Raw genomic sequence first — 27,263 nt, forward strand, 5'->3', positions numbered from 1 at the left:
AGATTCAGGGGCGGTTTTTACCTTTGGGAAGAGCAAGTTTGCCGAAAATATCCCCAGCAAGTTCTGGTTAAGAAATGACACCCTTGCCCAACTATCCTGTGGAGACGAACACACTGCTTTCGTAACAGGTCGGTATGAAGGCGCACTAACGAGGAAAAAAATAACGGGAGGGGGAAAAATGTAGCGAACCACGCGTGGGTGGGAAGGCGGGCAGAGAGATGAAAGAAATAGGTTCAAGAAGGGTGTGATTCATGGACGGAGGAGAGGTCTGTATTGTAATAATAACTGTGGGATTTGTTCAGCGTTTACTACGTGCCAAGCACTGTACTGAGCGCTGGGGTAAATACAAGAGAAGCAACGTGGCTCAGTGGAAAGAGCCCGGGCTTGGGAGTCCGAGGTCATGGGTTCGCATCCCGGCTCCACCGCTTGTCAGCTGGGTGACTGGGGGCAAGTCACTTCACTTCTCTGGGCCTCAGTTACCTCGTCTGTAAAATAGGGGTGAAGACCGTCAGCCTCACGTGGGACAACCTGATGACCCTGTATCTGCCCCAACGCTTAGAACGGTGCTCTGCACATAGTAAGCGCTTAACAAATTTTTATTATAATATAGTCCCGCGTGGGGCTCCCGGGTTGAGTAGGAGGTATTGAATCCCCGTTATGCAGAGTCGCAGAGGCACAGAGAAGTTAAGGTAGTCGCCTGAGGTCACACGGCAGATAGGTCACGGAGCAGGATTAGAACCCCGGTCCTCTGCCTCCCAGGCCCGCAGGGTACTGGCTCCTTGCCCCACAAAACTTTAATTGGGCCTGTCACGTGGAGGAGCTGGAATTAGAACCCAGGTCCTTCTGCCTCCCAGGCCCGTCCTGTATCCACTAGGCCATGCTGCTTCTCGAAAGCTGTGTTACACTCTTTCTTTTAAGCGGTTCCTCCGACCTCCTTGCCTTCTTCAGTTTCCTAATTTCAGTTTCCCCTCAGGCAACTGTTTGAGCGTCTCTCAGTCTTCCGTTCTCCTCACCTCTCCCACCCCAGCACAGCCGGATTGAGGTGAAAATATGCTGGGAGACTTACTTGACTCTGGAACCGAGTGGTCTAGTGGAAAGAGCACGGGCCTGGGAACCAGAGGACCTGGATTCTAATCCTGGCTCTGCCGCTTGCCTGCTGTGTGACCTTGGGGAAGTCACTTCGCTTCTCTGGGCCCAGTTCCCTCATCTGCAAAAAATGAGGATTCAATCCCTGTTCTCCCTCCTACTTAGACTGTGAGCCCCATGTGGGACCTGATTATCTTCTATCTACCCCAGAATTTAGTCCAGTGCTTAATGCAGGGTGAGCACTTGAATACCAACATTATTATAATTATCATCATTATTATTATTGTTAATGATCCTGATGTTTCACATTATTATAATTATCATCATTATTATTGTTAATGATCCTGATGTTTTGTGTTGAGAAACAGCCTGTAAGTAAACCTAATGGAATTGCTCAAGGAGTCTAATATAATAGCACTTGAATACTAAAATTATTATTATTATTAATAATGATTCTGGTGTTCATGTTGAGAAACACCCTGTAAGTAAAGCTGATGGAACTGCTTAAGGAGTCTAAATTAGTAGTAATAATATTAGTATTTATCAAACGCTTCCCGTATGCAGTGCACTGTAGTAAGGACCGAGAAAAAATTCACAGGTGTAAGCTCATCGTGGACAGGGAATGTGTCCGCTAATTCTGTTGTGTTGTACTCTCCCAAGCGCTTAGTACAGTGCTCTGCACGTAGTAAGCGCTCAATAAATACCACTGATTGAGACACATAAACCAAACCAGTTGGAAGAAGATAATCCAAGCTGTTGGAGTGAAGTCTAGACTGCCCCATTATGGTTTGTTTTATGATTTTATATGAGTGACAATGGAAATCCCTTTTGAGAATTATTTTGCCTCTAAATTAGATTTTGACGTAAGGGAGTTTACTAAGCCTAGTATATTCAGATACACCCACTTTTTGTCTGTTAGATTGTTCTGGTGTAATCTCCCAAGCGCTTAGTACAGTGCTCTGCACACGGTAAGCGCTCAATAAATACGACTGAATGATTTTAATGTGGGGGGTGGGATCTTTTAGAACTCGACGTTAAGGGGCGCTTCGCTGCACACAAGCCTTTCCCAAGTCGCCGCCTTGTGGTGTTCTAATCGCGGCTCTGCCGCTTGTCTGTTGGGTGACCTTGGGCAAGTCAATTCACTTCTGTGGGCCTCAGTGACCTTATCTGGAAAATGGGAATTAAGACTGTGGGCTCTATGTGGGGCTGGGCTTGTGTGCACCCCAGCGCTCAGTACAGTGCCTGGCACCGAATAGGGGCTTAACGAATGCCATTCGAAAAACAAAAGCAGAAATAAAAAACCCCTTGTGAATTTCCCGATTGCCCCGTAGCCCAAACGAAGGGAAAAGAGGTGTTAAGGCAGGACTGGGGGTCCCAAGGAAAACTTCTCTGTTGGGACTGAGGGGAAGCAGAGCTAAACTGGTGAATTGTTATTTTCGAAGGCGGTTTTTCATTCATTCATTATTCAATAGTATTTATTGAGCGCTTACTATGTGCAGAGCACTGTACTAAGCGCTTGGAATGAACAAGCTGGCGACAGAGACAGTCCCTGCCGTTTGACGGGCTTACAGGTTTTTGCAACGGACTCTCTGCCGCTTCTTCAAACTGAATGTGTATGGGTTGTGAATCCAGCTGGTTTCTCGCTGAGCAGTAGGGAGAGAGAATGCATCAGCTGTGTGACCTTGGGCAAGTCACTTAACTTCTCTGTGCCTCGGTTACCTCATCTGTAAAATGGGGATTAACTGTGAGCCTCACGTGGGACAACCTGATTACCCTGTATCTACCCCAGCTCTTAGAACAGTGCTCCGCACATAGTAAGCGCTTAACAAATACCAACATTATTATTCTCAGAAGGAAAACTGACAAACTTTGGGCTGGGGACTTGGGCGTAAGGAGGCAGGGGGAAGGTAATTCAAACTTTTAGTACAGTGCTCTGCACACAGTAAGCGCTCAGTCAGTGCGACTGAATGAATAATCCCACCCCATCCCCTCTAGACTGTAAATTCTTTGTGGGTTTGGGAATGTGACTGTTTATTGTGCTGTTCCTCGGGGCTTAGTACAGTGCTTTGCACACAATGAGCACTCAATAAATACAGTTGACTTGAATGGATGAATGGTCCAGTGGCTTAATGGAAAGAGCCCTGGCTTGGGAGTCCGAGGACGGCATCCCGCCTCTGCCACTTGTCTGCTGTGTGGCCTTGGGCAAGCCACTTAACTTCTGTGCACCTCAGTTTCCTCATCTGTAAAATGGGGATTAAGACTGGGAGCCCCAAGTGGGATAACCTGATGATCTTGTGTCTACCCCAGTGCTTAGACAGTGCTTGGCACATAGTAAGTGCTTAACAAATACCACAATAATATTATTATTTTTACTCCTCTTCGTCTTTCCTGCGCCTCGCTCTGTCCACCTCCAAACCAGCCCTTCCTCTACCCTATTTACTCTCCCTCCTCTTTGCTTTGGAGCTGTCTGGAAGCCATTTTTGATGCTTGGTTTCTGTAATAATGTTGGTATTTGTTAAGCACTGTTCTAAGCGCTGAGGTAGATACAGGGTAATCAAGTTGTCCCACGTGAGGCTAACAGTTAATCCCCATTTTACAGATGAGATAACTGAGGCACAGAGAAGTGACTTGCCCACAGTCACACAGCTGACAAGTGGCAGAGCCGGGAGTCGAACCCATGACCTCTGACTCCGAAGCCCAGGCTCTTCCCACTGAGCCACGCTGCTTCCCTAATTCTGTAGTCAGTAGTCCCCAGATCAATCAATCAATCAATCCATCAACGGAATTTATTGAATGCTTACGCTGTGCGCAGCGCTGTATTAAACAAGTGGGAGGCGACATTACAACAGAATCAGCTAACGAGATTAAAACACACCAGGAGCTAAATGCCTCAGACCGAGCGATCATAAATTCCAAATTATTTTCTTCCCAATATTTGAGCTTTATAATATTTGCATATTTGTTTTTAGTATTTGTGTGGGTTTTTTTTTTAAAGAATGGCATGTTCTTTAGGTGATAGAAACACTCCCTAAAACATCATTTTGTAATTAGTGTCAGCAGAAGCGGTTTTATGTAGAAGCAGTGTGGCGTAGCGGGTAGGGCCCGGGCCTGGGAGTCAGAAAGTCGTGGATTCTAATCACGGCTCCGCCTCTTGTCTTCTCTGAGACCTTGCGCAAGTCACTTCACTTCTCCGGGCCTCAGTGACTTCATCTGGAAAATGGGGATCGAGACTGAGAGCCCCACGTGGGACAGGGAGACTGTGTCAACCCGATTTGCTTGTATCCACCCTGGTGCTTAGTACAGTGCCTGGCATAGAGGAAGCACTTAACAAATACCACAGATATTATCATCACCACGTGCAGGATGCTCAAATGTCCGTATTTTCTTCTCTTTCAGGAAACAGCAAACTCTACATGCTCGGCAGCAACAACTGGGGTCAGTTAGGATTAGGATCGAAGACTACAGTAAACAAGCCGACGTGTGTAAAAGGTTGGCAGGTTTATTTTTTTGTTGTCATTGTTGCAGACAAATGACCGAGGAAAGTATATCATTTCGTGTTAATTACAGCGATTCCATCTAGCTCTTCCTTCTTTTGAAAAGGTGAAAAGACCGTTAATCGATGGGAGTCGCTTTTCTCCAGAATTACACAATCACGATTGTATACGGCCATCCGCCCCGAAGGTGTACACCGACTCAGGGATCACTTAGCAGACGTTCATCCTAGGGATTCGCTTCCTCGGGTGTCGTCTGGTTAAAAATAAAATGAATAAAATCTCATCTGGGAGAATTGCCCCGGTCGATTGCTCCACTTTAAAAGCCGGATGAAAGATGCCCGGTCATTTAATGCTGCTACTTTGAAAGTGGGAAATGTGAGCTCCTTTGTGCATGCAGTTTGGGGAAGATCGGGGGTCAGCTTAGATATTTATGTCCAGATGCGGATTCGGGTCAATCGGTGGTACGGATCCAGCGCTTACTCCCTGTAAACATCCAACAGAATCGCCTCGTCTTTGGCATTAAAGCACCTAGTCAGCTCTCCCCCTTCTACCTCACGTCGTTCCTTTCCTCCAACAACCCGGCCCGCACGCTTCACTCCCGTAATGCCGACCTACTTGCCGGACCTGAATCTCTATTCATTCAGTTCACTCGTATTTACTGAGCACCTACTCCGTGCAGAGCACTGTACTAAGCGCCTGGGTGAGTCCGATACAACAATGAACAGACACATCCCCTGCCCACAGTGAGCTGACTGACGGTCTAAAGCCACTGCACGAAGCAGCGAGGTAGATGGAAATAACCAGCTCCGACACCGTCCCCGTCCCACGTGGAGCTCACAGTCTGTGAGCGGGGAAAAACGGGGAACGAAATCCCATTTTGGTAGAGTGGGCGATTGAACGCTAGTTCGGGATTTTAGTAACGGTTTTTTGAAAAAGGATTTCCAGGTTCGCCCAGAGATCTTCAGAACGCCACTCTGGAAGGCCAGTTGAATAATTTAACCATCCTCTGTTTCATCCTCAGCCTTAAAACCCGAGAAGGTGAAATTTGCTGCGTGCGGAAGGAACCACACCTTAGTCTGCACAGGTAGTTTGAAGGGGATCGGTCCGTCTGAGTTTTGTTTCGCATCGTTGCGTCCGTGGTCCTCACCGAGCGCTTACTGTACGCAGAACGCTCGGGAGAAATGTTCCAGTAATAGGAACATTTGTACGTGTTCCTATTACAATTTAACAAGGTAGAGAGCTGTAATTTCTTTCCTCTATTAATGTCTGCCTCCTCCTCTAATAATAATTGTGGTGTTTAAGTGCTTACTGTGTGCCGGGCACTCCACTAAGCATGGGGGTGGACACAAGCAAGTCAGTTTGGACGCAGTCCCGGTCCCACGCTGGACTCACAGTCTCATTCCCCATTTTACAGATGAGGTCAATGAGGCACAGAGAAGTGAAGTGACTCGCCCAAGTTCACACAGCAAACCAGTGGCGGAGCCGGGAGAAGAACACAGTACCTTCTGACTCCCAGGCTCGTGCTTTATCCACTACAGACTGTAAGCTCTCTGTGGACAGGGAATGTGTCTCTTTACTCTCCCAGGTTCTTAGTATAGGGTTCTGCGCTCAATAAATACGATTGAATGAATGAGTGAGCGAATGAAGAGGTTCCTCCCTTTGGGAATGGAGGAAGACCTTCCCCTTTGGTTGTCGATGATGAATCCTGAACAAGTCACTTTCCCTCCATCCACAGAAGCAGCTGACTGGCTGCCACTGGCAGCTAGAAAATGGCTGCCTGCAACAGCAGACATTGGAGACTGGTGAAAACCTTGGGCAGAGGAGGAGGGCGAGCAAATCCAAGAGCAGCATAAATTACAGATAAATTACTCCTTCTGCTAACCAAGCTCCTGAGCAGGAGGGAGGGGAGATGGTCTGCTTCCCTCTCACCTCTCCTGCCTCTCTCCCCTGCCTACCCACCCCACCCAAGTAAAAAAAAATAAATCAGAAATCATAATAACGATGGCATTTATTAAGCACTTACTATGTGCCAAACACTGTTCTAAGCGCTGGGGTAGATAGAAGATCATCTGACTGGACACAGTCCCTGCCCCACGTGGGGCTCACAGTCTAGGTGAGCTGCAGAGAAGCAGCGTAGCTTAATGGAAAGAGCCCGGGCTTGGGAGTCAGAGGTCGTGAGTTCTAATCCCAGCTCCACCACTTGTCTGCTGTGTGACCTTGGCAATCCATTTAACTTCTCTGTGCCTCTGTTACCTCATCTGTAAAATGGGGATTAAGACTGTGAGCCCCACGTGGAACAACCTCATTATCTTGTATTTACCCAAGTGCTTAGAACAGTGCTTGGCACATAGTAAGCACCTAACAAATGCCATAGTTATTATTATTATTGTTTTTATTATAGGTAGGAGGGAGAACAGGTATCGAATCCCCGTTTTATAAGTGGAGAAATCAAGTGACTTGCCCATGGTCACAAAGTCGGGGAATTGGCAGAGCCAGCATTAAAAAACAGGTCCTCTGGCTCCAAAGCTTGTGTTTTTCCCACTAGGCCACACGGCATTTCACTCGGCCACGCTGCTTCTCAAAATCCACACAATAATAGCGGTATTTGTTACGGGCTTGCTCTAAATCTAGCCCCGTATCAAGTGCTAGGTCTGCAGGGTATTCAGTTTGAACGTAGTCCCTGTCCCCCATGGACTTCCCAGTCTCGGAGGGAATGGGATATGATCCCCATTTTCCTGATGAGGAAACTGAGACATGGCAAAGTGAAGGGACTCGCCCCAGGTGACCCAACAGGAAAGCGGCAGATCTGGGTTTCGAACCCAGGGCCTCCGACTTCCAGCCCTGGGCTCTTGCCGCTAGGCCACGCCGCCTCCTGTATGGTCGTCTCTGAGGATTTGTGACTGCCTGCTCTCTCGAGTACGGAGGGGAGAATCAGGTTGACTCCTTCAGGCCAAAAACGGCTGGAAATCCGAGCCAAGTGCGGACATCTGGCTTCTGGAAGATGAACGGAACTTGTTCGGACGTATCCAGGAGCAGTATTGAGATCTTCATTGTGAAAGCATTTAGTAGACCCAGTTAGTTTCGAAAGCTAGACCAAACAAATGTTAATTAGAGGTAAGAGCAGGGAGGTCTCTGTTTGAAATTATTTCCAGGAATATTTATCTTGAAGAATTTCATCGGATTTTTTTTTATGGCGTCTATTAAGGGCTTTACTATGTGCCAGGCACTGTACTAAGCCCGGGGGTAGATACACACCAGTCAGGTTGGACACAGTCCATGTCCTACATGAGGTTCACGGTCTTAGTTCTCATTTTACAGATGAGGTAACTGAGGCACAGAGAAGTGACCTGCCCAAGGTCACACAACAGACAAATGGTGGAGCAGGAATTAGAACCCAGGTCCTTCTGACTCCCAGGCCGGTGCTTTATCCACTAGATCATGCTGCTTCTCACTAGTTTGACGAGGAAGTCAACGTTGAACCCAAAGTGTTTAGATGGCGTAAAAGAGCATTTAATTTAATCAGACTGTATAAACGCCCTAGGTTTAGTGTACTTGAGCATCCTTTAATGATGGATAGTGATATTTTAATGCCGGTTTCCTTTTGTCACTAACTGGGACAGATTTGAATCATTAAATAGTATTTTGGGGGCAACAAATGAACGTATTTTCAAAATTTAATAATAATAATGTTGGTATTTGTTAAGCGCTTACTATGTGCAGAGCACTGTTCTAAGCACTGGGGCAGATACAGGGTAATCAGTTTGTCCCACGTGAGGCTCACAGATAATCCCCATTCTACAGATGAGGTAACTGAGGCACAGAGAAGTTAAGTGACTTGCCCACAGTCACACAGCTGACAAGTGGCAGAGCCGGGAGTCGAACCCATGACCTCTGCTTCCGAAGCCCACGCTCTTTTCACTGAGCCACACTGCTTCTTCAAATGTGATACAGCCTGGATTTACTAAGAACCCGCATTGTACACATTTGTGACATTCCATCGGCCATTCACCCTCAGGAAAGGGGTGTTAAGTCTTAAAAAGATGTGTTTTCTCCCTTGAAATCTTTAGTTTCTTAAGCCCCAAGTCGGGAAACCAGGGACCATACCAATCCTCTCCTTTAGTAACTTTCGGTGACGTTCCTCTAGCACGAATGTACGAAACGCACTGTGTTCTCTCCTTTGCGCAGAAGGAGGAAACGTGTATGCAGCCGGAGGAAATAGTGACGGTCAGTTGGGCCTTGGCGACACAGAAGAGAGAACCACTTTTCATCAAATTAGCTTTTTTACATCCCGATATAAGATCAAGCAGCTGTCAGCTGGCTCCAATACTTCCGCTGCACTGACTGGTGAGTGATGATGACGACGATGGGATTTGTTAAACGCTTCGTGTTTGCCAAACACTGTTCTAAGCACTGAGGTAGATACGAGGTGATCAGGTTGGACGCGGTCCCTGTCCCACTTGGGGCTCACAGTCTTAATCCCCATTTTACAGATGAGGTAGCTGAGGCCCAGAGAGCTTCAAGCGACTCACGCGAGGTCGCACAGCAGTCGGGTGGTGGAGCTGGGATTAGAACTCAGGTACTTTTGACTCCCAGGCCCATGCTCTGCCCACTAGGCCACGCTGCTTCTCACGGAGTCCCACAGATCTGAAAAACAACGGGTAGAAAGGACTGTGGGTTTCCCGTCATCCTGTTGATGGACAGAAATCTACCACGGCTCCCTTCGCCCAAGAAAGGCGGGTCAGATGGATTTTTTAATCTGGGATTCTATCTTAATCTTTTAAACGGTCAAGGGCAAGTCTTAAAGCAGCGTGGCCTCGCGGATAGAGCAAGGGCCTGGGATTCAGAAGGACCTGGGTTCTAATCCCGGCTCCGCCATTTGTCTGCTGCGTGACCTTAGGCGAGTCACTTCACTTCTCTAGGCCTCAGTCCCCTCATCTGTGAAATGGAGATCAAGACTGTGAGTCCCTTGAGGAACAGGAAATGTATCCAACCTGATTAACTTGGATCTACTCCGGCGCCTAGGACTGGCCTGGCTTATAGTAAGTGCTTGAGAAATGTTGTAAAAAAGAAAAATAGTCCTGTCCAACCTGATAAAGGGGTACCACGTTCACATGGGGCCACACTTTGGTGGGTGAAATAAAAATATTGTTCTCATACAAAAAGTGTAGTAACTTTGATGAGTAGAAGAAATTATGTAGAAATATTAGTAAATTGGTAGAGACAGCTTATCCCTCTTTATTTGCTATTTTCTCTATTTAAATACTTCAAGGAAATGTAGGAACTGGGTCATAATTTAACCACGTAGCCTGCGGGCCTTGAGTTGGATGTTTTTCTCACTAATCCTACTCATTCCTTTTGCATTTGCTTCTGGCCTGATGGTTAACAAGATCTCCAATCTTATGATTATTATTAGTTTGGAGAAACTAGACAAAACACACATTAAGTAGTGGTAGAAGCAGTGAGTGGAATTTTTTCCAGGAATATTTATCCTGAAGAATTTCATCAGACTGTTTCGGGGGGAGGGAGGCGGGGGTTTATGGTGTTTGTTAAGGGCTTACTATGTGTCGGGGACTAACGGTTCTAAGTGTTTAGAATAGTGCTTGGCACAAAGTAAGCGCTTAACAAATACCATCATTATCACTAAGAGCCGGGATAGATAAAAGCTAATCACGTTGGACCCAATCTTTGTCCCGCATGGGGTTCACAGGAGATGGGCCTTTATTTAGGCTTTGAAGCTGGGGAGAGTCACTGTCGGTTAGATGTGAGGAGGGAGGGCGTTCCAGGCCAGAGGCAGGACGTGGGCGAGGGGTCGGCGGCGAGATAGAAGAGATTGACGTGCGGTGAGAAGGTTGGCATTAGAAGAGCGGCGTATGTGGGCCAGGCTGGAGTAGGAGAGCAGCGAGGTGAGGTGGAAGACTCCGAGATGATTCGGTGCTTTCAAAAGTCATAGTAAGGAAGCGGCATGGCGTAGAGGATAGAGCCCGGGCCTGGGAGTTATGGGTTCTAATGCCGGCTCCGCCACTCATCTCCTGTGTGACCTTGGGCAAGGCCCTTCACTTCTCTGGGCCTCAGTTCCGTCAGCTGTAAAATGGGGATTGAGCCTGTGAGCCCCACACATGACAGGGACTGCGTCCAACCCGATTAGCTTGTCTCCAGCCCAGTGCTTAGAGCAGTGCCTGGCACATAGTAAGCACTTAACAAATGCTGTAATTACTAATTATCATTATTATTAAGGAGCTTAATGCAGACTGTTAAAAGAGTGTTTTCTTAGAACAAGTCTAATACCGTATTTCCCTTTGCTACGGTTTCAATTCTTTGTTTTCTTGTCTTGATTTTAGAGGATGGAGAACTTTACATGTGGGGTGACAACTCTGAAGGACAGATTGGCCTTGCCAGTGAATCAAATGTTTGTGTCCCTTGTCGAGTGGTCATTGGAAAACCAGTCTCCTGGGTCTCCTGTGGATATTACCATTCAGCCTTGGTGACAAGTAAGACTGCAAAAGCTTCACCTATTGTGTTATTTTCCATTTGTGATTTGACTCCAAAAAAAGTGGTAACAAGTAAGATCGGAAGATCTTGACTATTACTGAGCTACTCTGCGGAGAAGCAGCTTGGCCTAGTGGATGGAGCAAAGGCCCATGAGTCAGAAGGACACGGGTTCTAATCCCACCTCCGCCACTTATCTGCTGTGTGACCTTGGGTGACTCACTTCTGTGAGCCTCACTTACCGCAGCTGTGAAGCGACTTGCCCTAGGTCGCCCAGCAGGTGAGTGGCAGAGCCGGGATTAGAACCCGGGTCCTTCCGAGTCCCAGATCCGGGCTCTATCCACTAGGCCTCTATCCTGCCCTTACCTGCAAATTCCCCTTCTCCCTCACCTTAGATAAGTGGTATTTGTGCCACACCCCCTCCATGGATTTCCTGGGCTGGGGAATATTTTTTTTCCCGTTAAAATAAAATGGCCTTTAGAAAAAACTTTTCCAATTTAAATCTGATTTTTTTTTTTTACACAGAAAAGCCTGAGCTTATCGTACTTGGGATACACTAAATCTGTTGTATTCTGTTCTGTCGTATTGTACTCTCCCAAGGGCTTAGCTGAGCACTCTGCACAGAGTAAGCACTCAATTGTCTAGTCTTAAGCCCTCGAGTCGTCTCTGACCCGTAACGACTCTATGGACGCCTCTCTCCCAGAACGCCCCACCTCCATCTGCAACCGTTCTGGTAGTGGGTCCAGAGAGTTTTCCCGGTAAAACTGCGGAAGTGGTTTCCCATCACCTTTTTCCGCGCAGTAAACTTGGGTCTCCACCCTTGACTCTGTCCCATGCCTCTGCTGCCCAGCACAGGGGAGTTTTGCCTTGTAGCAGATGGCCTGCCGCTCGCTAGCCAGTAGCCAAGCTAGGAATGGAATGGACAGGCCTCTGCTTGACTCTCCTTCCGGTAGCCAAGACTGGTAGAGGACTGGAAATTTTCCAAGTGCCTTCCTGAGAGAGGTCACTCAATCAATACCATTGATTAATTGTGAGACTAGACTCTCCCGGCTCCCCAGCTTGCCTCCTCTGTGACCTCGGGCAAATCACTTAACTGCCCTATTCCTCAGTTTTCTCATCTGTGAAATGGGGATTAAAAATAATAATAATGGTATTTTTTAAGCACTTACTATTTATTGAGGTAAGGTAAGAGGTAAGAGGGTAAAAAGCCGATAGTGAGGAGCTTCTGTTTGATGGGGAAGTGAATGGACAACCACTGGAGGTTCTTGAGGAGTGGTGAAACAGACTGAACGGTTTTGTAGAAAAATGATCCGGGCAGCAAAGTGAATAATAATGATTGTATTTGTTAAGCGCTTACATTGTGCCAAGCACTGTTTTAAGCGCTGAGGTGGTAATCGGTTTTCCCACTTGGGGCTCACAGTCTTTAATCCCTATTTTACAGATGAGGTAACTGAGGCACAGAGAAGTTAAGTGACTTGCCCAAAGACACAAAGCTGACAAGTGGCGGAGTTAGGATTAATAATAATAATAATGTTGGTATTTGTTAAGCGCTTACTATGTGCCAAGCACTGTTCTAAGCGCTGGGGTAGACACAGGGGAATCAGGATGTCCCACGTGGGGCTCACAGTCTTAATCCCCATTTTACAGATGAGGTAACTGAGGCACAGAGAAGTTAAGTGACTTGCCCACGGTCACACAGCTGACAAGTGGCAGAGCTGGGATTCGAACTCATGACCTCTGACTCCAAAGCCCGTGCTCTTTCCACTGAGTCACGAACTCATGACCTCTGGCTCCCAAGCCCGTGCGCTTTCCACACCGGACTAGGGAGAGACGGGGGGCAGGGAGGTCAGCAAGGAGGCTGATGTAGTAATCGAGGTGGAGTAGAATAAATGCTTGGATGAGTGTAATAGCAGTTTGGAGAGTTTTAGAAGGCAATTTAGCAATGTCGTGAAGCTAGAAGTGACAGAATTTGGTGACAGATTGAATCTGCGTGCTGAATGAGAGAGACGAGGTAAGAGTTACATGCTGGAGTTACAGGCTTGTGAGAGAGTGTGGTTGGCAGTGTTGTCTATAGCGATGGGAAAGAGTCGGGGGAGGAGATATTTTGTGTGGGAAGATGAGGAGCTCTGTTTTGGACATGTTAAGTTGAAGGTGTCAATGGGACATCCAAGCGGAGAGGAAATGCGAGACTGCAGAAAAGGAAGGAGGCGGGAGCTGGAGAAGTAGATTTTGAATCATCCACAAAGAGATGCTAGTTGAGGTCATGGGACTGAATCAGTTCTCCAAAGGGGTGGGTCGAGGTGGGGAACGGAAGGAACAACATGGAATGCTTCACGAATCGGTTTCTTTTATCTCCCATAGCCGACGGCGAGCTCTATACATTTGGCGAGCCCGAGAATGGGAAGTTAGGGCTGTCATCCGAGCAACTGAAAAATCACAGAATTCCTCAGCTGGTTCCCGGCATTTCTGGAAAGGTGAATCAGGTGGCTTGCGGTGGAGGACATACAGTGGCTCTTACAGGTATGCCAGAGAACTCGGGTTTTTTATTTGGATTTTGTTTTTGTTTTGGCCAGTTACTGATTGTGAAAAATGCACTGGGGACAGTTTAAAAACCATAAAATTCAATTTAAATTTCAAAAAATTTTTAGAATAATTATTATTACACTAAGGGTAGATGCTTGCTGCCTAATGGAATGCCTAAACAGAATCTGTCTGTGTTTTCTACCCTGCCTCTTTTTATCCATATCTCCATGAGCCTCTGCTGGAGGAAAACAACCTCTCTCGATTGTTTCCCACCAGGCTGATCTGCATGTTGCAGAACTCTCCTGCGGTGCATTGATATTTCACCTTTTTTTTTAAAATGGTATTAATTAAGCGCTTACTATGTAGCAGGCACTCTACTATCTGCCGGGATAGATACAACTGAATCAGGTTGGACCCGACCCATATCCCTCAGAGGGTTCACAGTCTTAATCCCCATTTCACGGATGAGGTAACTGAGGCACAGAGAAGCGGAGTGACTCGTCCGAGATAACACAGAAGGCGAGGGGCCGAGCGGGGCTAGGACCCGGGGCCGGCTGGCCGACAGGCCCGTTCTCTATTAGGCCATACCGCTTCTACTCAACCACTCGGTTGGAGGTATGCTCTGTTATTCTTGAGTGCCCGGGGCCCTAATCATTTCGCCACGTAGTAGCTACTTTGCCATCCTGCCGTCATCCGTGCTTCTCACGTGTCCTGGCCAGTGCTGACTATGAACACAGGCTTCTTTAATATTCCCAGGAAACTCTTTAAGGTCAGTAGACGACGAGCATCTTCCTAGGTGTTTCAGGTGGCGGTTCAGGAATTTCTTTACCCGCACACACAAGGAGACATCCAAAAGAACACGGGTCACTTTGCAGATCCTAGATAGCATTGTGGATCGGCAATAAACCCGAGGGAATCGGAAGGTATAGATGAGCTCATCCTCGGAAAACCCTACACACGGTCAGAGGTTTTTATCGATTACCCAGAATTTAAAGTTATCTCCAAATTCTGCTCCTTAGGGATGACAAGGCAATGCAGAGATAGACAAAGGGATGGAAAGAAGAATCAAAAAGGCGGCAGGGCTTTAAGGAGTGTGCAGAACAGAGCAGAGGAACAATGCTTGTGAAGGTGTGTTAGGCTATTGTGGTGTACTACTCCTAATAATAATAACTATACTTATGGTATTTGTTAAGCGCTTACTATGTGCCAAGCACTGTTCTAAGTGCTGGAGCACTGTTCTAAGCACTGGGAATGCCTGGGAGACCTGAACTTGTAAGACCAGTAGCTTCTCGAGCCATCTTTCTAAATGCCACCTACGAACCATTTGCACCATCAAATGGAAATCAAGATTACCTGCCTTCTGACTATTCCTCCTAACAGAATCCTACAGATAGGCACTTAAGGCTTTAGGTGGTGATGTGTTGTTGTTTTCAGTGGTATTTGTTAAGCATTTACTTACAGAGCTCGGGCCTGGGTTCTAATCCCGGCTCTGCCTCTAATCTGCCGTGAGTCCTTAGTCAAGTCACTTCACTTCCCCGTGCCTGTTACTTCATCTCTTAAATGGGGATGAAGACTGTGAGCCCCATGCTTGAACGAGACTGTGTCCAACCTGACGACCTCATCTCTACCCCAGCGCTTAGTACAGTGCCTGACACTTAGTAAGTGCTTAACAAATACCATAAAAAAATTTGCAAGGCAATTACAAGATCAGAAAAGAAGGAATCGGAGAGGGAAAAGGGACGGCAAGAATGGGGACCATCAGAAAGGTAAATCAAAGGGTGGGCAAAAAGAACGAAAAGGAGAAATTAGGAGAGGAAGAAGGTACAAGAAGATAGGGAGACAGCATTACCTAATGGAAAAAGAACTCACCTCAGAATCAAAGGATCTGGATTCTAATCCTGAGTTTGCCGCTTGCATTGTGACCTTGAGCGAGTCATTAACTTCTCTGGGCTTCAGCTTCCTCGTCTGTAAAGTGGAGATTAAATATCTGTTCTCTTTCCCCCTTAAACTGTGAGCCCAATGTAGAGCAGGAGCTATGTCTGACCTAGTTAGACCCAGCGCTCAGTGCTTGACACTTAATAAGTGCTTAACAAATACCTCAATTAATGAATCAGTAAGTGCTTAGCAAAATGCCTCAGTTATTATTGTCATTATTGGAAAGAGTAAAGGAGAGACAGAGAAAGAAACAAATGAAGGGTTTGTTAGTGTTCATATTACAATAGTCCTTTGGTCTTTCGAAAAATATTGCCCTTTTATAAATGCTCCATTTTTCTAGTTATAGTGAGAGGTGTGTCGGTTCTCATTTATGCGTCTGTAATTTCAGAGGAAGACGTATACACGTTCGGCCTTGGAGAGTTCGGGCAGCTGGGTCTGGGCACCTGCATTTTTGAAACCTCAGTTCCAAAGGTTGTTGAACATTTGCGGAAGCAGAAGATACATTATGTCGCCTGCGGGGAAAATCATACAGCTCTAATATCTGGTATGGAACGATTGTTCTGCTGTAGCCTTACCGTGGAGTTGGAGGAATGTATTAAGGAATGAAGATTATGGTATAGAGCCACCGAAAATTATTATGCCTCGACAGTGCTGATGAAGACTCTGTAGCCTTCCAAATCACCGCCTTATGCCAGAAGAAAGCCCAATTCAGAAGCATCTTCACTAAAATAATAGTAGTTGGAATGGTATTTACTTAGTGCTTACTGCGTGCAGAGCACTGGGAAAGAAAGGGAAGCAGCGTGGCCTAGTGGAAAGAGCAGGGGTCTAGGAGTCAGAGGGCCTGGGTTCTAATCCTGGCTCCACTACTTACCTACTGTGTGAACTTGGACAAGTCACTTCTCCGTACCTAGAAGGGAAAGCAGGCACTAATTTAAGAAAATAAATCCAGATATGTGGGGCTGAGGAAAGGGAGGCTGAGGGAGTGGGAAGAGAGGAGATGAGGGTTTAGTCAGGGGAAGGTGTCTTGGAGGAGTTAGGGCTTCAGTAAGGCTTGGAGTAATCGTCCGTTGGATATGAAGAGGACATTCCAGGCCAGAGATGGGATGTGGGCGAGAGGTTGGCGGCGAGCTAGATGAGATCGAGGTGCATTGCGAATGCTGAAAGTCCAGCGAATAGGTACTAAGCTTGGGAGAGGACAGTATCTACTGAAGGCAAGGCTAGGCCAAGGAAAAAGAAGAGGAGGAAAGCTTGTTTTCCTCTTCCCCTTTCCCAGATTTCCTGTAGTAACTGTGGTACTTGTTAAGCGCGTACTATGTGCCGAGCACCGTACTAGTGAGAGTCGTTTTCTGAGAAGCTCCGACTGAGAGGCTTGAGGGCAGATTCTGAAATACTTTTTCTTGACCACATTCTCCTCCGTGAGCAACGTCACCTTGAATTTATTGAAGCAAGACAAATTATAAAGGAATTAAGTAGAATTCTATTTTGATAGATTCAGGAGCAAAATTTAAAAATTCCCCAGGAAATGTGTTGTCGAGCAAATAATGTGTCTATAATATATTTACGTGGTATGTGTCCTTTATTTTCAGGCCTCTAGATTGTATACTCATTATGGGCTGGGAACGGGTTGGCTGATTCTTTTGTACTCTCCGTAGGTTTTAATGCAATGCTTTGCACGTAGCAAGTGCTCAATAAATATCATTGATTGATGGATTTCTGTTACTCTAGGTAGTCACCTTGGCTTTCGGAACTACTAAGTTTTATCATCTTTTCTTACTTTATGTGTCATTCTGTCAGTATTTGTGCTGGCCGAAATATATTTAAATTCAATAATGTAGTGAATGGAAAATCCTAAACATCTAGATGAAGAGTCTTTGGATAGCTTCAAATAATGCGATGTATATTTTAAGTGTTCTCTGATTTTTGAAAAGCCACCTAAAAATAACCATTTTCTGATGATCCAATGGTTCACGTTTCAGATACGGGACTTATGTACACTTTTGGAGATGGTCGCCATGGGAAATTAGGACTTGGAGAGGAGAATTTTACCAATCAATTCATTCCCACCTTGTGCTCTAATTTTTTGAGGTTTTCAGTGCATTTGGTAAGGGCATAACAACATTTTAAACTGTCCTCTTTCATCCAAACCTAGGAGAAATTCATGAAAGCTCTCTGCATTTTTTTTGGCCCAGAAAAAACTCTTTTATGGTCTAAATTGCTGACAGTTGTCTCCATCACCCCGACTGTAATTGAAGCAGCATGCCATAGTGGATAGAACCTGGGCCTGGGAGTCAGAAGGTCATGGGTTCTAATCCTGTTTCTGCCCCATGTCTACTGTGGGACCATGGGCAAGTCACATCACTTCTCTCGGCCTCAGTTACACCTTCTGTAGAATGGGGATTGTAAAATTGAGACTGTGAGCCCCACGTGGGACAGGGACTGTGTTCAAACCAATTACCTTGTATCCTCCCCAGTGCTTAGTACGTGCCTGGTACAGAGTAAGCGCTTAACAGATACCACAATTATTATTACTATTAGCTCCTTTAGCATTTTTATCATTTGTTCTCAGTTCCACCTCTCGAATAATCCCTCCAAACCTCACACCAAATATGAAGTCAAGGTGAATGCTATGTCATGCTGCTGAAAACCGGTTTTCACAGCAAATTATCTACTGACATTTGCTTGGTGGGCAGGTCACGTGAAGGTTTTTTCTTTCTCCGTTTTCCTCAGGACCTATCTTGGTCACTTAATTTATACCCTGACTACACAGCTTAGAAAGCTCTTAGAAGTTGTAGAGTCTATGTCCGGCCTTCATTTTTACTGTTTTCTGTATAACTCTAGGTTTAGGGCCTTATGTAGGAAGATATGGACTCCTCAGAATTCTCCAAATGTAAATTTAAGTTGCCGAAATGCTATCTCTTTTATTTTGCTGCAAACTCATGAGGCTTTTGAAACTTAGTAAAGCTCGGGAAAGAAGCTTTTATACAAATAATTAACTTAACGACTAGAAAGAGTGCTTACCAGAAAGACTGCCCTAGGGTCGGTTTTTTTTTTTCCACTTTGTTTTCTGCCAGTAGGAAAGAAGTTGGCTTTCCACGTTGGCTTACTTCAATAGTTTTTGCGAAAAGTATTTTTTAACAATTAGCCCAGGAGTTATTCCTTCTTTTTTTAAACAAAAACAACAAAAAACCCCCACTGTCTTTCTAAGCAGTTAGGCATTTTTATTCTTTATTCCACTAATAATTATTAAAATGAGAGAGTGAGACAGACCTGTCCTGCAGAGATGACACGTGTGTATTTGGTTAAGGGCGAGTTACCAGTAAGAAGCAGATTTTTTGCGCTTTTTGTGCAGTAACGTGTTTCACTGTTGATTTATTAGGTCGCCTGTGGAGGATGCCACATGCTAGTTTTTGCCATCCCAAGATTAAAGGGGTCTGAAGAAATTGCTGTGGAAGAATTCAGTGAATGTGGTGATTTGACTACAACTTTCTCCCAGTTCGGGGGTGAGCTGCAATCTCAGAACACCTTGCAGGGAACATTATCGGCACGTATGAGGCGGAGAGAACGGGTAAATTTCAAAGATTCCATTTCAGGGATTTAGGGCCTACCATCTCTGTTGGATTGTACTCTCCCAAGAGCTTAGTTCAGTGCTCTGCACACAATAGTTCAGTAAATACACTGATGGATTGATTGTCCAGGGCTTTACAGTTGCCATCTCTGTGGCCCTGTTATTGTTTTCTTAATTGGAAATGGTATTTTGTAGTTTCTATTTTAAACTCCTGTTTTAGTTCTTTACATAGCTATAATCTAATTAGGTTGGACACTGTCCCCATCCCACAGAAGGCTCACAGTCTTAATCCCCATTTTACAGATGAGGGCACTGAGTCATAGAGAAGTGAAGTCACTTGCCCGAGGTCACCCGGCAGACCAGTGACAGATCTGGGATTAGAACCCAGGTCCTTCTGACTCCCAGGCCCCTGCTCTAACTGCTAAGCAACGCTGCTTCTCTGATAGATAGTTATTCCGTTTTTCCTTCTTTCATTTCATTTACTCCCTCCTGCCTAGCCTGTGAGCCTCATGTGGGTCAGGGACTATGTCCAAATTGATTAGCTTGTATCTTCCCTAGTGCTTAGAACAGTGCTTGGCACATAGTAAGAGCTCAACAAGTACCATGATAATAATTATTATTATTTAAGGCCGAAAATGTTCTTGTTAGGACCTTGAGGAAGAATTATTTGTGAAAAATCTGGGAGAAGGCAGGACAGACTTTTTAAAAATTTTATAGTGAAGTTAAGGAATAACACTTTACATTTTTAAATAGGAACATCCCAAATAGCCATTTGTGAGTCAGTCAAAACCCCCAAGCAGCAAACATTTTAGAGCCTCGAAAGGTCACTGAAATGTGAGCACTGTGGAATCTTGACAGTTTTTTCATTGCTCCTCTTACCAAAAAAGCAAATGAAATGCAAAGAAACCGTTACTTTTCCATTTAGAAATGAGCTTTGGGAATTGCTTCATGATTTGTCGGAACTGTTCTTTAAAGGAAAAGTCACCTGAGCGGTTTGTCCGGATGATACGAACTCTACCTCGACTTGGACATGGCCCTCAGAGACCGGCCACAGACATCTCCAGCAATACTCTTCCTTGGAGGACACCCCAGGGTGATCGTCTGAATGCAGATGCAGTGAGGGAAAATGACCGTCTTCAGTCAACTAAACCAGGTGAGTCATAGTATTCTAGTTGATCCTCAGGCAACTAGTTATTTTTTCAGTTTCTTTACCGGTATTTTTTAAGTACTTACTGCGTCTCAGGCACTGTACTAAGTTTGGGGTAGGTTTAAGATAATCAGGTTGGACCACCATCTGTGTCCCACATGGGACTCATCGCTTTCATCCCCATGTTACAGATGAGGGACTGAGGCCCAGAGATGTGAAATGACTTGCTCAAGGTCTCAAAGCAAACAAATGGCAGAGCTGGGATGAGAGCCTTGATCCTCTGATTCTGACTCGAATGAATATTTCACAGAGTTAACAGAATTGTTCATTATCCACTATTGCTATGAAACACAGCCTTGGTCATAAAAGCTAGGGCAAAATCACTTAACTTCCCTGTTCCTCGTTTTCCTCATCTGTAAAATGGAGATTCAATACCTGCTCTCTTCCTTAGACTATGTGCTCCATGTGAGACAGGAACTGTGTCCAGCCTAATTATCTTATATTTACCCCTGCGTTAAGGACAATACTGAGTTTGTAGTAAGCTCTTAAATATTATTATTATTACTATTACATTTTCCATTTCCTTAACTGTTGGAATTAGAAAGGAATATCAACTCTTTGAAAATCCTTTTTTTTTAGTGTTAATTAATCAGTGTCATAGCATAGTGGACTTTGACACAGCAAATAGACTTTCTTCCATAAAAGTCGATATGTCTAACGCTATTTTTCCCATATGCTTGTGAGAATTTTAGTCTGAAATGATGTTTTCCTTTTATTTCTCTTTCATTTTCCTCTTTTATTTTCAAGAACCAGTGAATGAAAAGGAAGATGAGAGTAGCTCTTCAGAAGAAGATTCTGATGAGGAAAATGATGGCCCAAACCTCGGAGAAACTACTGACACTCTAAATATGGTAATCTCTAAACTCCCAGATGATTTAATGTTTATTGTGGAACGAAATAGGAAATTTGAACGTGAGACACAGTGTGGCATAGTGGAAAGAGCACGGATTTAGGAGTCCAGAAGACCTGCGTTTTAATCCCAGCTCCACCACCTGTCTGCTGGGTGACCTTGGGCAAGTCACTTCACTTCTCTGGGCCTCAGTTCCCTCATCTGGAAAATGGGGATTACGACTGTAAGCCCTCTGTGGGACATGGAGCGTGTCCAACCTGGTTATTTTATATAATAATGATAATAATAATGATGGTATTTGTTAAGCGCTTACTATATGCAAAGCACTGTTCTAAGCACTGGGGTAGATACAAGGTGATCAGATTGTCCCACATGGTGCTCACAGTCTTAATCCCCATTTTGCAGATGAGGGAACTAGGCACAAAGAAGTTAAGTGACTTGCCCAAAGTCCCACAGCTGACAAGTGGCGGATCTGGGATTAGAACCTATGACCTCTGACTCCCAAGCCCGTGCTCTTTCCACTACCCCAGCACTTAGTACAGTGCCTGGCACATAGTAAGCCCTTAATAAATACCACTTAAAAGAATTATATGATAGATCATGCTGGAAACAGTTGATCCAGTAGAAACCTGCTGATCCAGGATGTTTAGATTGAGGCACTTTTTCATATTAATTTGGTTTAAGCACACATTTTTATTAATTTCAGTGAGGTCAAGAGTACGATAAGCAGAACAATAAATTCCTAAACTTTACCCGCCTTCCTTTTTCAGCTGGCTTATGTAGCTCCAGTCTCTTTGCAAGAGATCAATAATACTTTTTTTCATTCAATAAACAAAATTGCTAAGGAACCTCCTTGAAAAATCACAAAGTAATCTTTCAGAAATGGTAGTATTGCATATAAACCTGGAAACTCAATTATTTAAAAATGCATTTAATTTCTTTTGGGAAAAGGTGATTAGTACTTACATGATATAATACAAGCCATCTTGAATTTGCATTAATAATCCCCATATGTTCTTCATAACATGCTTTTTTTGTGTATATTTTCACCTACGTTCCACAGTACATGAGTATGTCTACTGTACATCTATACTGTACTGTACAGGTGTACTGTACGTTTACAGTACGTCTACTGTATTGGACTCTCCCAAGCAAATGGTACAGTCAGTGCTCTGCACGTAGTAGGAGCCCAATCACTACCATTGATTGATTCGTATTTATTGAGTGCTTATTGTGTGCAGAGGACTGTACTCAGCGCTTGGGAGATTTCCAGTCTACTGCAGAAGAGTCGCTAAAATAAATAACAAATTACAGATGAGAAAAGTACCTGATTTTAAAGACATGTTTGGAAGTGTTTTGGGAAACGTGGGTGGGGTGAGCATCAAATAGTGGTTAGGGTTAACACCCAGTAAGTGATCAGTCAACACCACTGATTGATTTTTGTCTTCTCCCAATGGCTTAGTACGATGCTTCTCATAGAGAAGGCACTCATAAATATTATTGTTTGATTCTACCCTTTAAAATATTTTCTCTAGTCTGTTAGTAAGTGGTTTATAAGTCGTTGTTAAAAATTAAAATGGATTCAATTGGATTGTATTCTGCCTACTTAAATTGGTTTTATTTTTCCACCTCTTTAAGTCATTACTAAGGTAATTTTTTCACAGTAGACATTTGTATTTATTTCAGACACATGTGATGAGCCTGAATCCCAGTGACCACTCCTTGAAATTATCACCAGTTCAAAAGATAAAGGTATTGTATGAAGGGGTTTAATTATTACTTATGCACAGGGTGTTTAATGACAGGTAATGAAAGCTCTCTAATCAGCAAAACTATATCTCAATTATATTCACTAAGGTTTTGGAAGAAAAATCCACAAGAATAGTTTTTTTAAAAAAGTTTTTTTTTAGGTTTTAGAGAAGCAGCGTAGCCTAGTGGATAGAGCACAGGCCGGAAGTTAGAAGGACCTGGGTTCTAATCCCGGCTCCGCCACTTGTCTGCTGTGTGACCTTCACTTGACTTCTCTGGGCCTCAGTTCCCTCACCTGTAAAATGGGGATTAAGACTGTCGGCCCCCGGGGGACGTGGACTGCGTCCAACCTGATTAACCTGTATCTACCCCATTGTTAAATACAGTGCCTGGCACATAGTAAGCATTTAACAAATACCACTAAAAAGAAGGCATGGAAGAGGGAGCTACATTAATGTCAGTACAAGAATTAAAATTATTCATTGATAAACTTCATTTTGGCGTGTTCAAGCGCGGATTGTTTCCCTTCGTTACATTTGTAAATGGTGTGAATTTGGTATTTTCCATGATAGAATTTCAATTCTTGGGTCAATTTATGATTAGTAATAATAGTGACATTTGATAAGCGTTTACTATGTGCCAAGCACTATACTGAGCACTGGGCTAGATGTAAGCTAAATGATGTCCTATGGTTACAAAGATGACATATTGAACATTTCACTCTCTCACCCATGACTATCCACTAGGCAGTAGAAAACTGTGAAGATACTTTTCTTTCATTTCCATTTTAGAATAATAGTAGCATGTTCATATTAATAAAAATTCGTTGCTTGCTGGTTTGCTTCTGACAGTTTTAGGGTAATGCTGAGTTTTGGGGGGAAAGAGTTGATCATTGAAAAAGGAAAATAGCTGGGTCTGCAAAAGATGCTCAAGTGAGCGAAAGCTAAGTGAGTTAATGAGTTGCCAAACTGCAGGTTATGAGCAGTATCAAGTTAATTTGTGATTGTTGGAGTACTGTGGAGGTGCCCAATGGTAGAGAGGTTACTGAGGTTTTGTGCTTAAGGGAAAGGAGAGAAAAGAAGCAAAATTGGGCAGCGGAGGCTGAGTAAAGAAAGTGCTTACCTCATAATTCAAGCAGTTCTCATTTTTTGAGAGCATGTTTTTTTCCCTGTAAAGTGAAACTTTTGAAAACCAGGATTAAAATTCTCTGTAGGACAGAATTCATTCTGATGTAGCATTTAAATTTATGGGCAAACTTGGAACATTTATTTTCTCCTCAAATGAATTTGAGATTTATTTTTGAAAAGGCTTAGGTAGCACCACACTCTTATAAATAATGTATAACAATGTATTAAGTTTTAAAAATGTGTTTTACATAAATGTTCTCACTGTGAGAATAAAAACATAAATATGAAAAAGAACAATATTTATGAAATTAAAAAATTAAGTTCTAGGGACAGTGCTATATATTTTGTGTTTTTGGTGGGATTTTGGGAAAGTGATTTCATATGAAACCTTTGTTTAATACCATTTTCAGTTTAATCTCTTTCACACTACACCTTCATTTGAATTTTATTTTTGCATTTTCCTTTGTTCTTAACTTTTCTTTCTTTTTAATTTTGTGCTTCTCATGGAATGGAAGACAAATAAAATTGGGAAACCGAAAAGGGAGGGTAAAAGTGGAAAGAAAAAGATGGATCTGCGTTACATGCAGGGAACTCAAGATTCTCTGCAAAATCAGTCTGTAAATTCAGACTCTAATTGGAAAATTAAATCTGGGAGTAAAATTGGGAAAAGTAAACAACAACATATCAGTAAATTAAAATTGGGGGAAACGAGGAAAGGTAATCAGACACGGAAAGATTTTTCAAAAAAGGAGAGATTTAAAAAGCAAACTGCGTTAACTGGGTCACCGTCTTCAGGTGAGGAGAGAAGTAATGATTCCCCACAAAGTCAAAAAGGTGAAGATATTTTAAGAAAGGAGACATTCCCAAGTGAAGAGGAATCTGAGAGTACCTGTTGCAGCTGGTACAGAGAGATGAAGCTGGACAAGGACGAAGAGAGTATTCATTCTGAAGAAGAAGAAGAAGACAGAGATTTTGAGAGTGAAGCAGAGCACGAATTCAAACACCGACAAAAGATAGGTGATTTGACGAACCAGAGGTGGAACGATGAGAAAACAGAAATTAATTGGCAACGTTGTGATGACTCACAAAAGAAAGAAGAGGATAAATTTATCTGGAAGTCACTGAAAGACAGAAAGGAAGTGAAAGTTAAAGAAAAAGAAAACGACAGGGAAGAAGAATCTGTAGAAGAGGAATTAGGTAAAAATTGTGAAAATGACCGTAGGCAAATTAAAATGGATAAACCTAAGGGATTTAAGAGAAGACTAGGAGATAGAAGTGAAGGAAAGGAAGATACCAGAGAAGTCACTGTTCAAGAAGAATTGCCCTGTGAGGGAGAAGCCAGGAAAAAGCAAACAACTGACGGAAAGAATGAAGACAAAAGAAACCTCGACCAAAACGGTAAGGATGGTCGAGCAAAAAGAGGCCGAATTGAAAAACAGAGAATGAAGGAAGCCGAAGAAAGTGAACTAGAGAATGCCCAAAGAAGGGCGGAAGACAAGACAGTTATGGGTGAGGAGGAAGGAGAAGAAAATGAAGAGGCGGAGGGATCGGTAGATGAGAAAGAGATGGACAGAACTGAAGAAATAGAGGATGAAGGCAAACAAGAGGCAACTGAAGAAGAGGAAGCAGAAGAGAGTGGTCTAGAGGATGAAGAGGATGAAGTCAAAGAAAGAGAGGTTGAAGAGAGGCAACAGGTGGAAGAAGAAGGAGAAGAAGAAGGAAAAAGCTTGGAGGAGGGAGAGGATGGGAAACTGAATGGAGAAGTGGAAGGAAATGAAAAAGATGGAAAAGAGGAAGAGGCAGAGGGGCTGGATGAGGACAGAGAAGAGGAGGTGAAGGATGAAGAAGGGTTGGGGGAAGAGGAAGCAGAGCTATATGAGGAGGGAGAGGAGGAAGAGGGTCTGAGGGAGGAGGAGGATGAAGAAGGTTTAGTGGAGGAGGGAGAAGGGTTGGAGGAGGGAGAGGAGGAAGAGGAGTTAGAGGAGGGAGAGGAGGAAGAGGAGTTGGAGGAGGGAGAGGAGGAAGAGGAGTTAGAGGAGGGAGAGGAGGAAGAGGAGTTGGAGGAGGGAGAGAAGGAAGAGGAGTTGGAGGAGGGAGAGGAGGAAGAGGAGTTGGAGGAGGGTCAGGAGGAAGAGGAGTTGGAGGAGGGTCAGGAGGAAGAGGAGTTGGAGGAGGGTCAGGAGGAAGAGGAGCTGGAGGAGGGTCAGGAGGAAGAGGAGCTGGAGGAGGGTCAGGAGGAAGAGGAGCTGGAGGAGGGTCAGGAGGAAGAGGAGCTGGAGGAGGGTCAGGAGGAAGAGGAGCTGGAGGAGGGTCAGGAGGAAGAGGAGCTGGAGGAGGGTCAGGAGGAAGAGGAGCTGGAGGAGGGTCAGGAGGAAGAGGAGCTGGAGGAGGGTCAGGAGGAAGAGGAGCTGGAGGAGGGAGAGGAGGGAGAAGAGGAAGGGAGATTAGGGGAGGAGGAAGAGATGTTGGCAGAGGAGGAAGAGGAGCTGGAGGAGGGGGAGGAGGACAAGCTGGATGAGAAAAATGAAAGATTAGTGAATGAGGAGGAAGAGGATTGGGAGAAGGAAGAAGAGATGAAGGGTGAGGAGGAATGGGAGGAAGAGAGGAAAGGTAAGAAAAAAGGGGAGGGTGAGAGAAAAGGAAAAGGAGAAAAAGAGGGTGAAGGTAAGGAGAAGAAAAAGATGAGTGAAATTAAGGAAGCTATAAATTATAAGAGAGAGAGAATTCCACAGAAAACATTCAGAAACAGACGGGAGTCAGAGAGGAAAAAATGTAACTCTCCAAGGTCTAAAGTGAAAGTAAATTCTAAACAACATCGATTACCTGATTCAAAACAGTTCTGGAACAATGTACTCCCTCATTACCTGACATTGAGGTAACATACACCTTGACAATAAGGTGTATTGTGAATTATTTCTGAATTATTAGAAAATAATTTAATAATGCTAAGTATATCATCTTCTCCTCTTTCTAAGGTAAAAACGTAAATACTGTTTTGGGTCAGCACAGTAGTTCAGGCAGGATAGATGGCCAGAATTCTGTTTCAAATAGTGACATCCCGAGACTGCTTGGAGGAAGAGTGTGGTATTTATTCTGTTGACTTCATAGTCTCAAGGTCAAGGATGCACTTCCTTCCATTTGCCTTTCTTACCTTGTCCCCGTATTATGGGATTCCGACCTTGAATCTTTCTAAGCTCCTCTTTGAGCCACCTAATTTTTCCCTCAAACGCCCCCATTGTTT

The 27,263-nt window shown here is 44.3% G+C and overlaps 1 protein-coding gene across 1 annotated transcript in view; it reads left to right on the forward strand.

The window, feature by feature from the left end:
* The window catches only part of RPGR (retinitis pigmentosa GTPase regulator), a 39,401-nt gene that overhangs the window by 760 nt on the left and 11,378 nt on the right, over positions 1-27,263 (forward strand). Inside the window, exons 2-13 of the mRNA XM_029046565.2 lie at positions 3-128; positions 4,483-4,575; positions 5,602-5,664; positions 8,766-8,924; positions 10,919-11,068; positions 13,428-13,586; positions 15,913-16,068; positions 17,501-17,625; positions 18,901-19,089; positions 20,065-20,242; positions 21,044-21,147; positions 22,833-22,898. Coding sequence (XP_028902398.1) covers positions 4,500-4,575; positions 5,602-5,664; positions 8,766-8,924; positions 10,919-11,068; positions 13,428-13,586; positions 15,913-16,068; positions 17,501-17,625; positions 18,901-19,089; positions 20,065-20,242; positions 21,044-21,147; positions 22,833-22,898 — 1,425 coding nt within the window. The 5' untranslated portion in view covers positions 3-128; positions 4,483-4,499. The remainder of the gene's footprint in view (positions 1-2; positions 129-4,482; positions 4,576-5,601; positions 5,665-8,765; positions 8,925-10,918; positions 11,069-13,427; positions 13,587-15,912; positions 16,069-17,500; positions 17,626-18,900; positions 19,090-20,064; positions 20,243-21,043; positions 21,148-22,832; positions 22,899-27,263) is intronic.

Source organism: Ornithorhynchus anatinus, chromosome 18 (genome assembly GCF_004115215.2).
Source record: "Ornithorhynchus anatinus isolate Pmale09 chromosome 18, mOrnAna1.pri.v4, whole genome shotgun sequence".
Taxonomy (NCBI): domain Eukaryota; kingdom Metazoa; phylum Chordata; class Mammalia; order Monotremata; family Ornithorhynchidae; genus Ornithorhynchus; species Ornithorhynchus anatinus.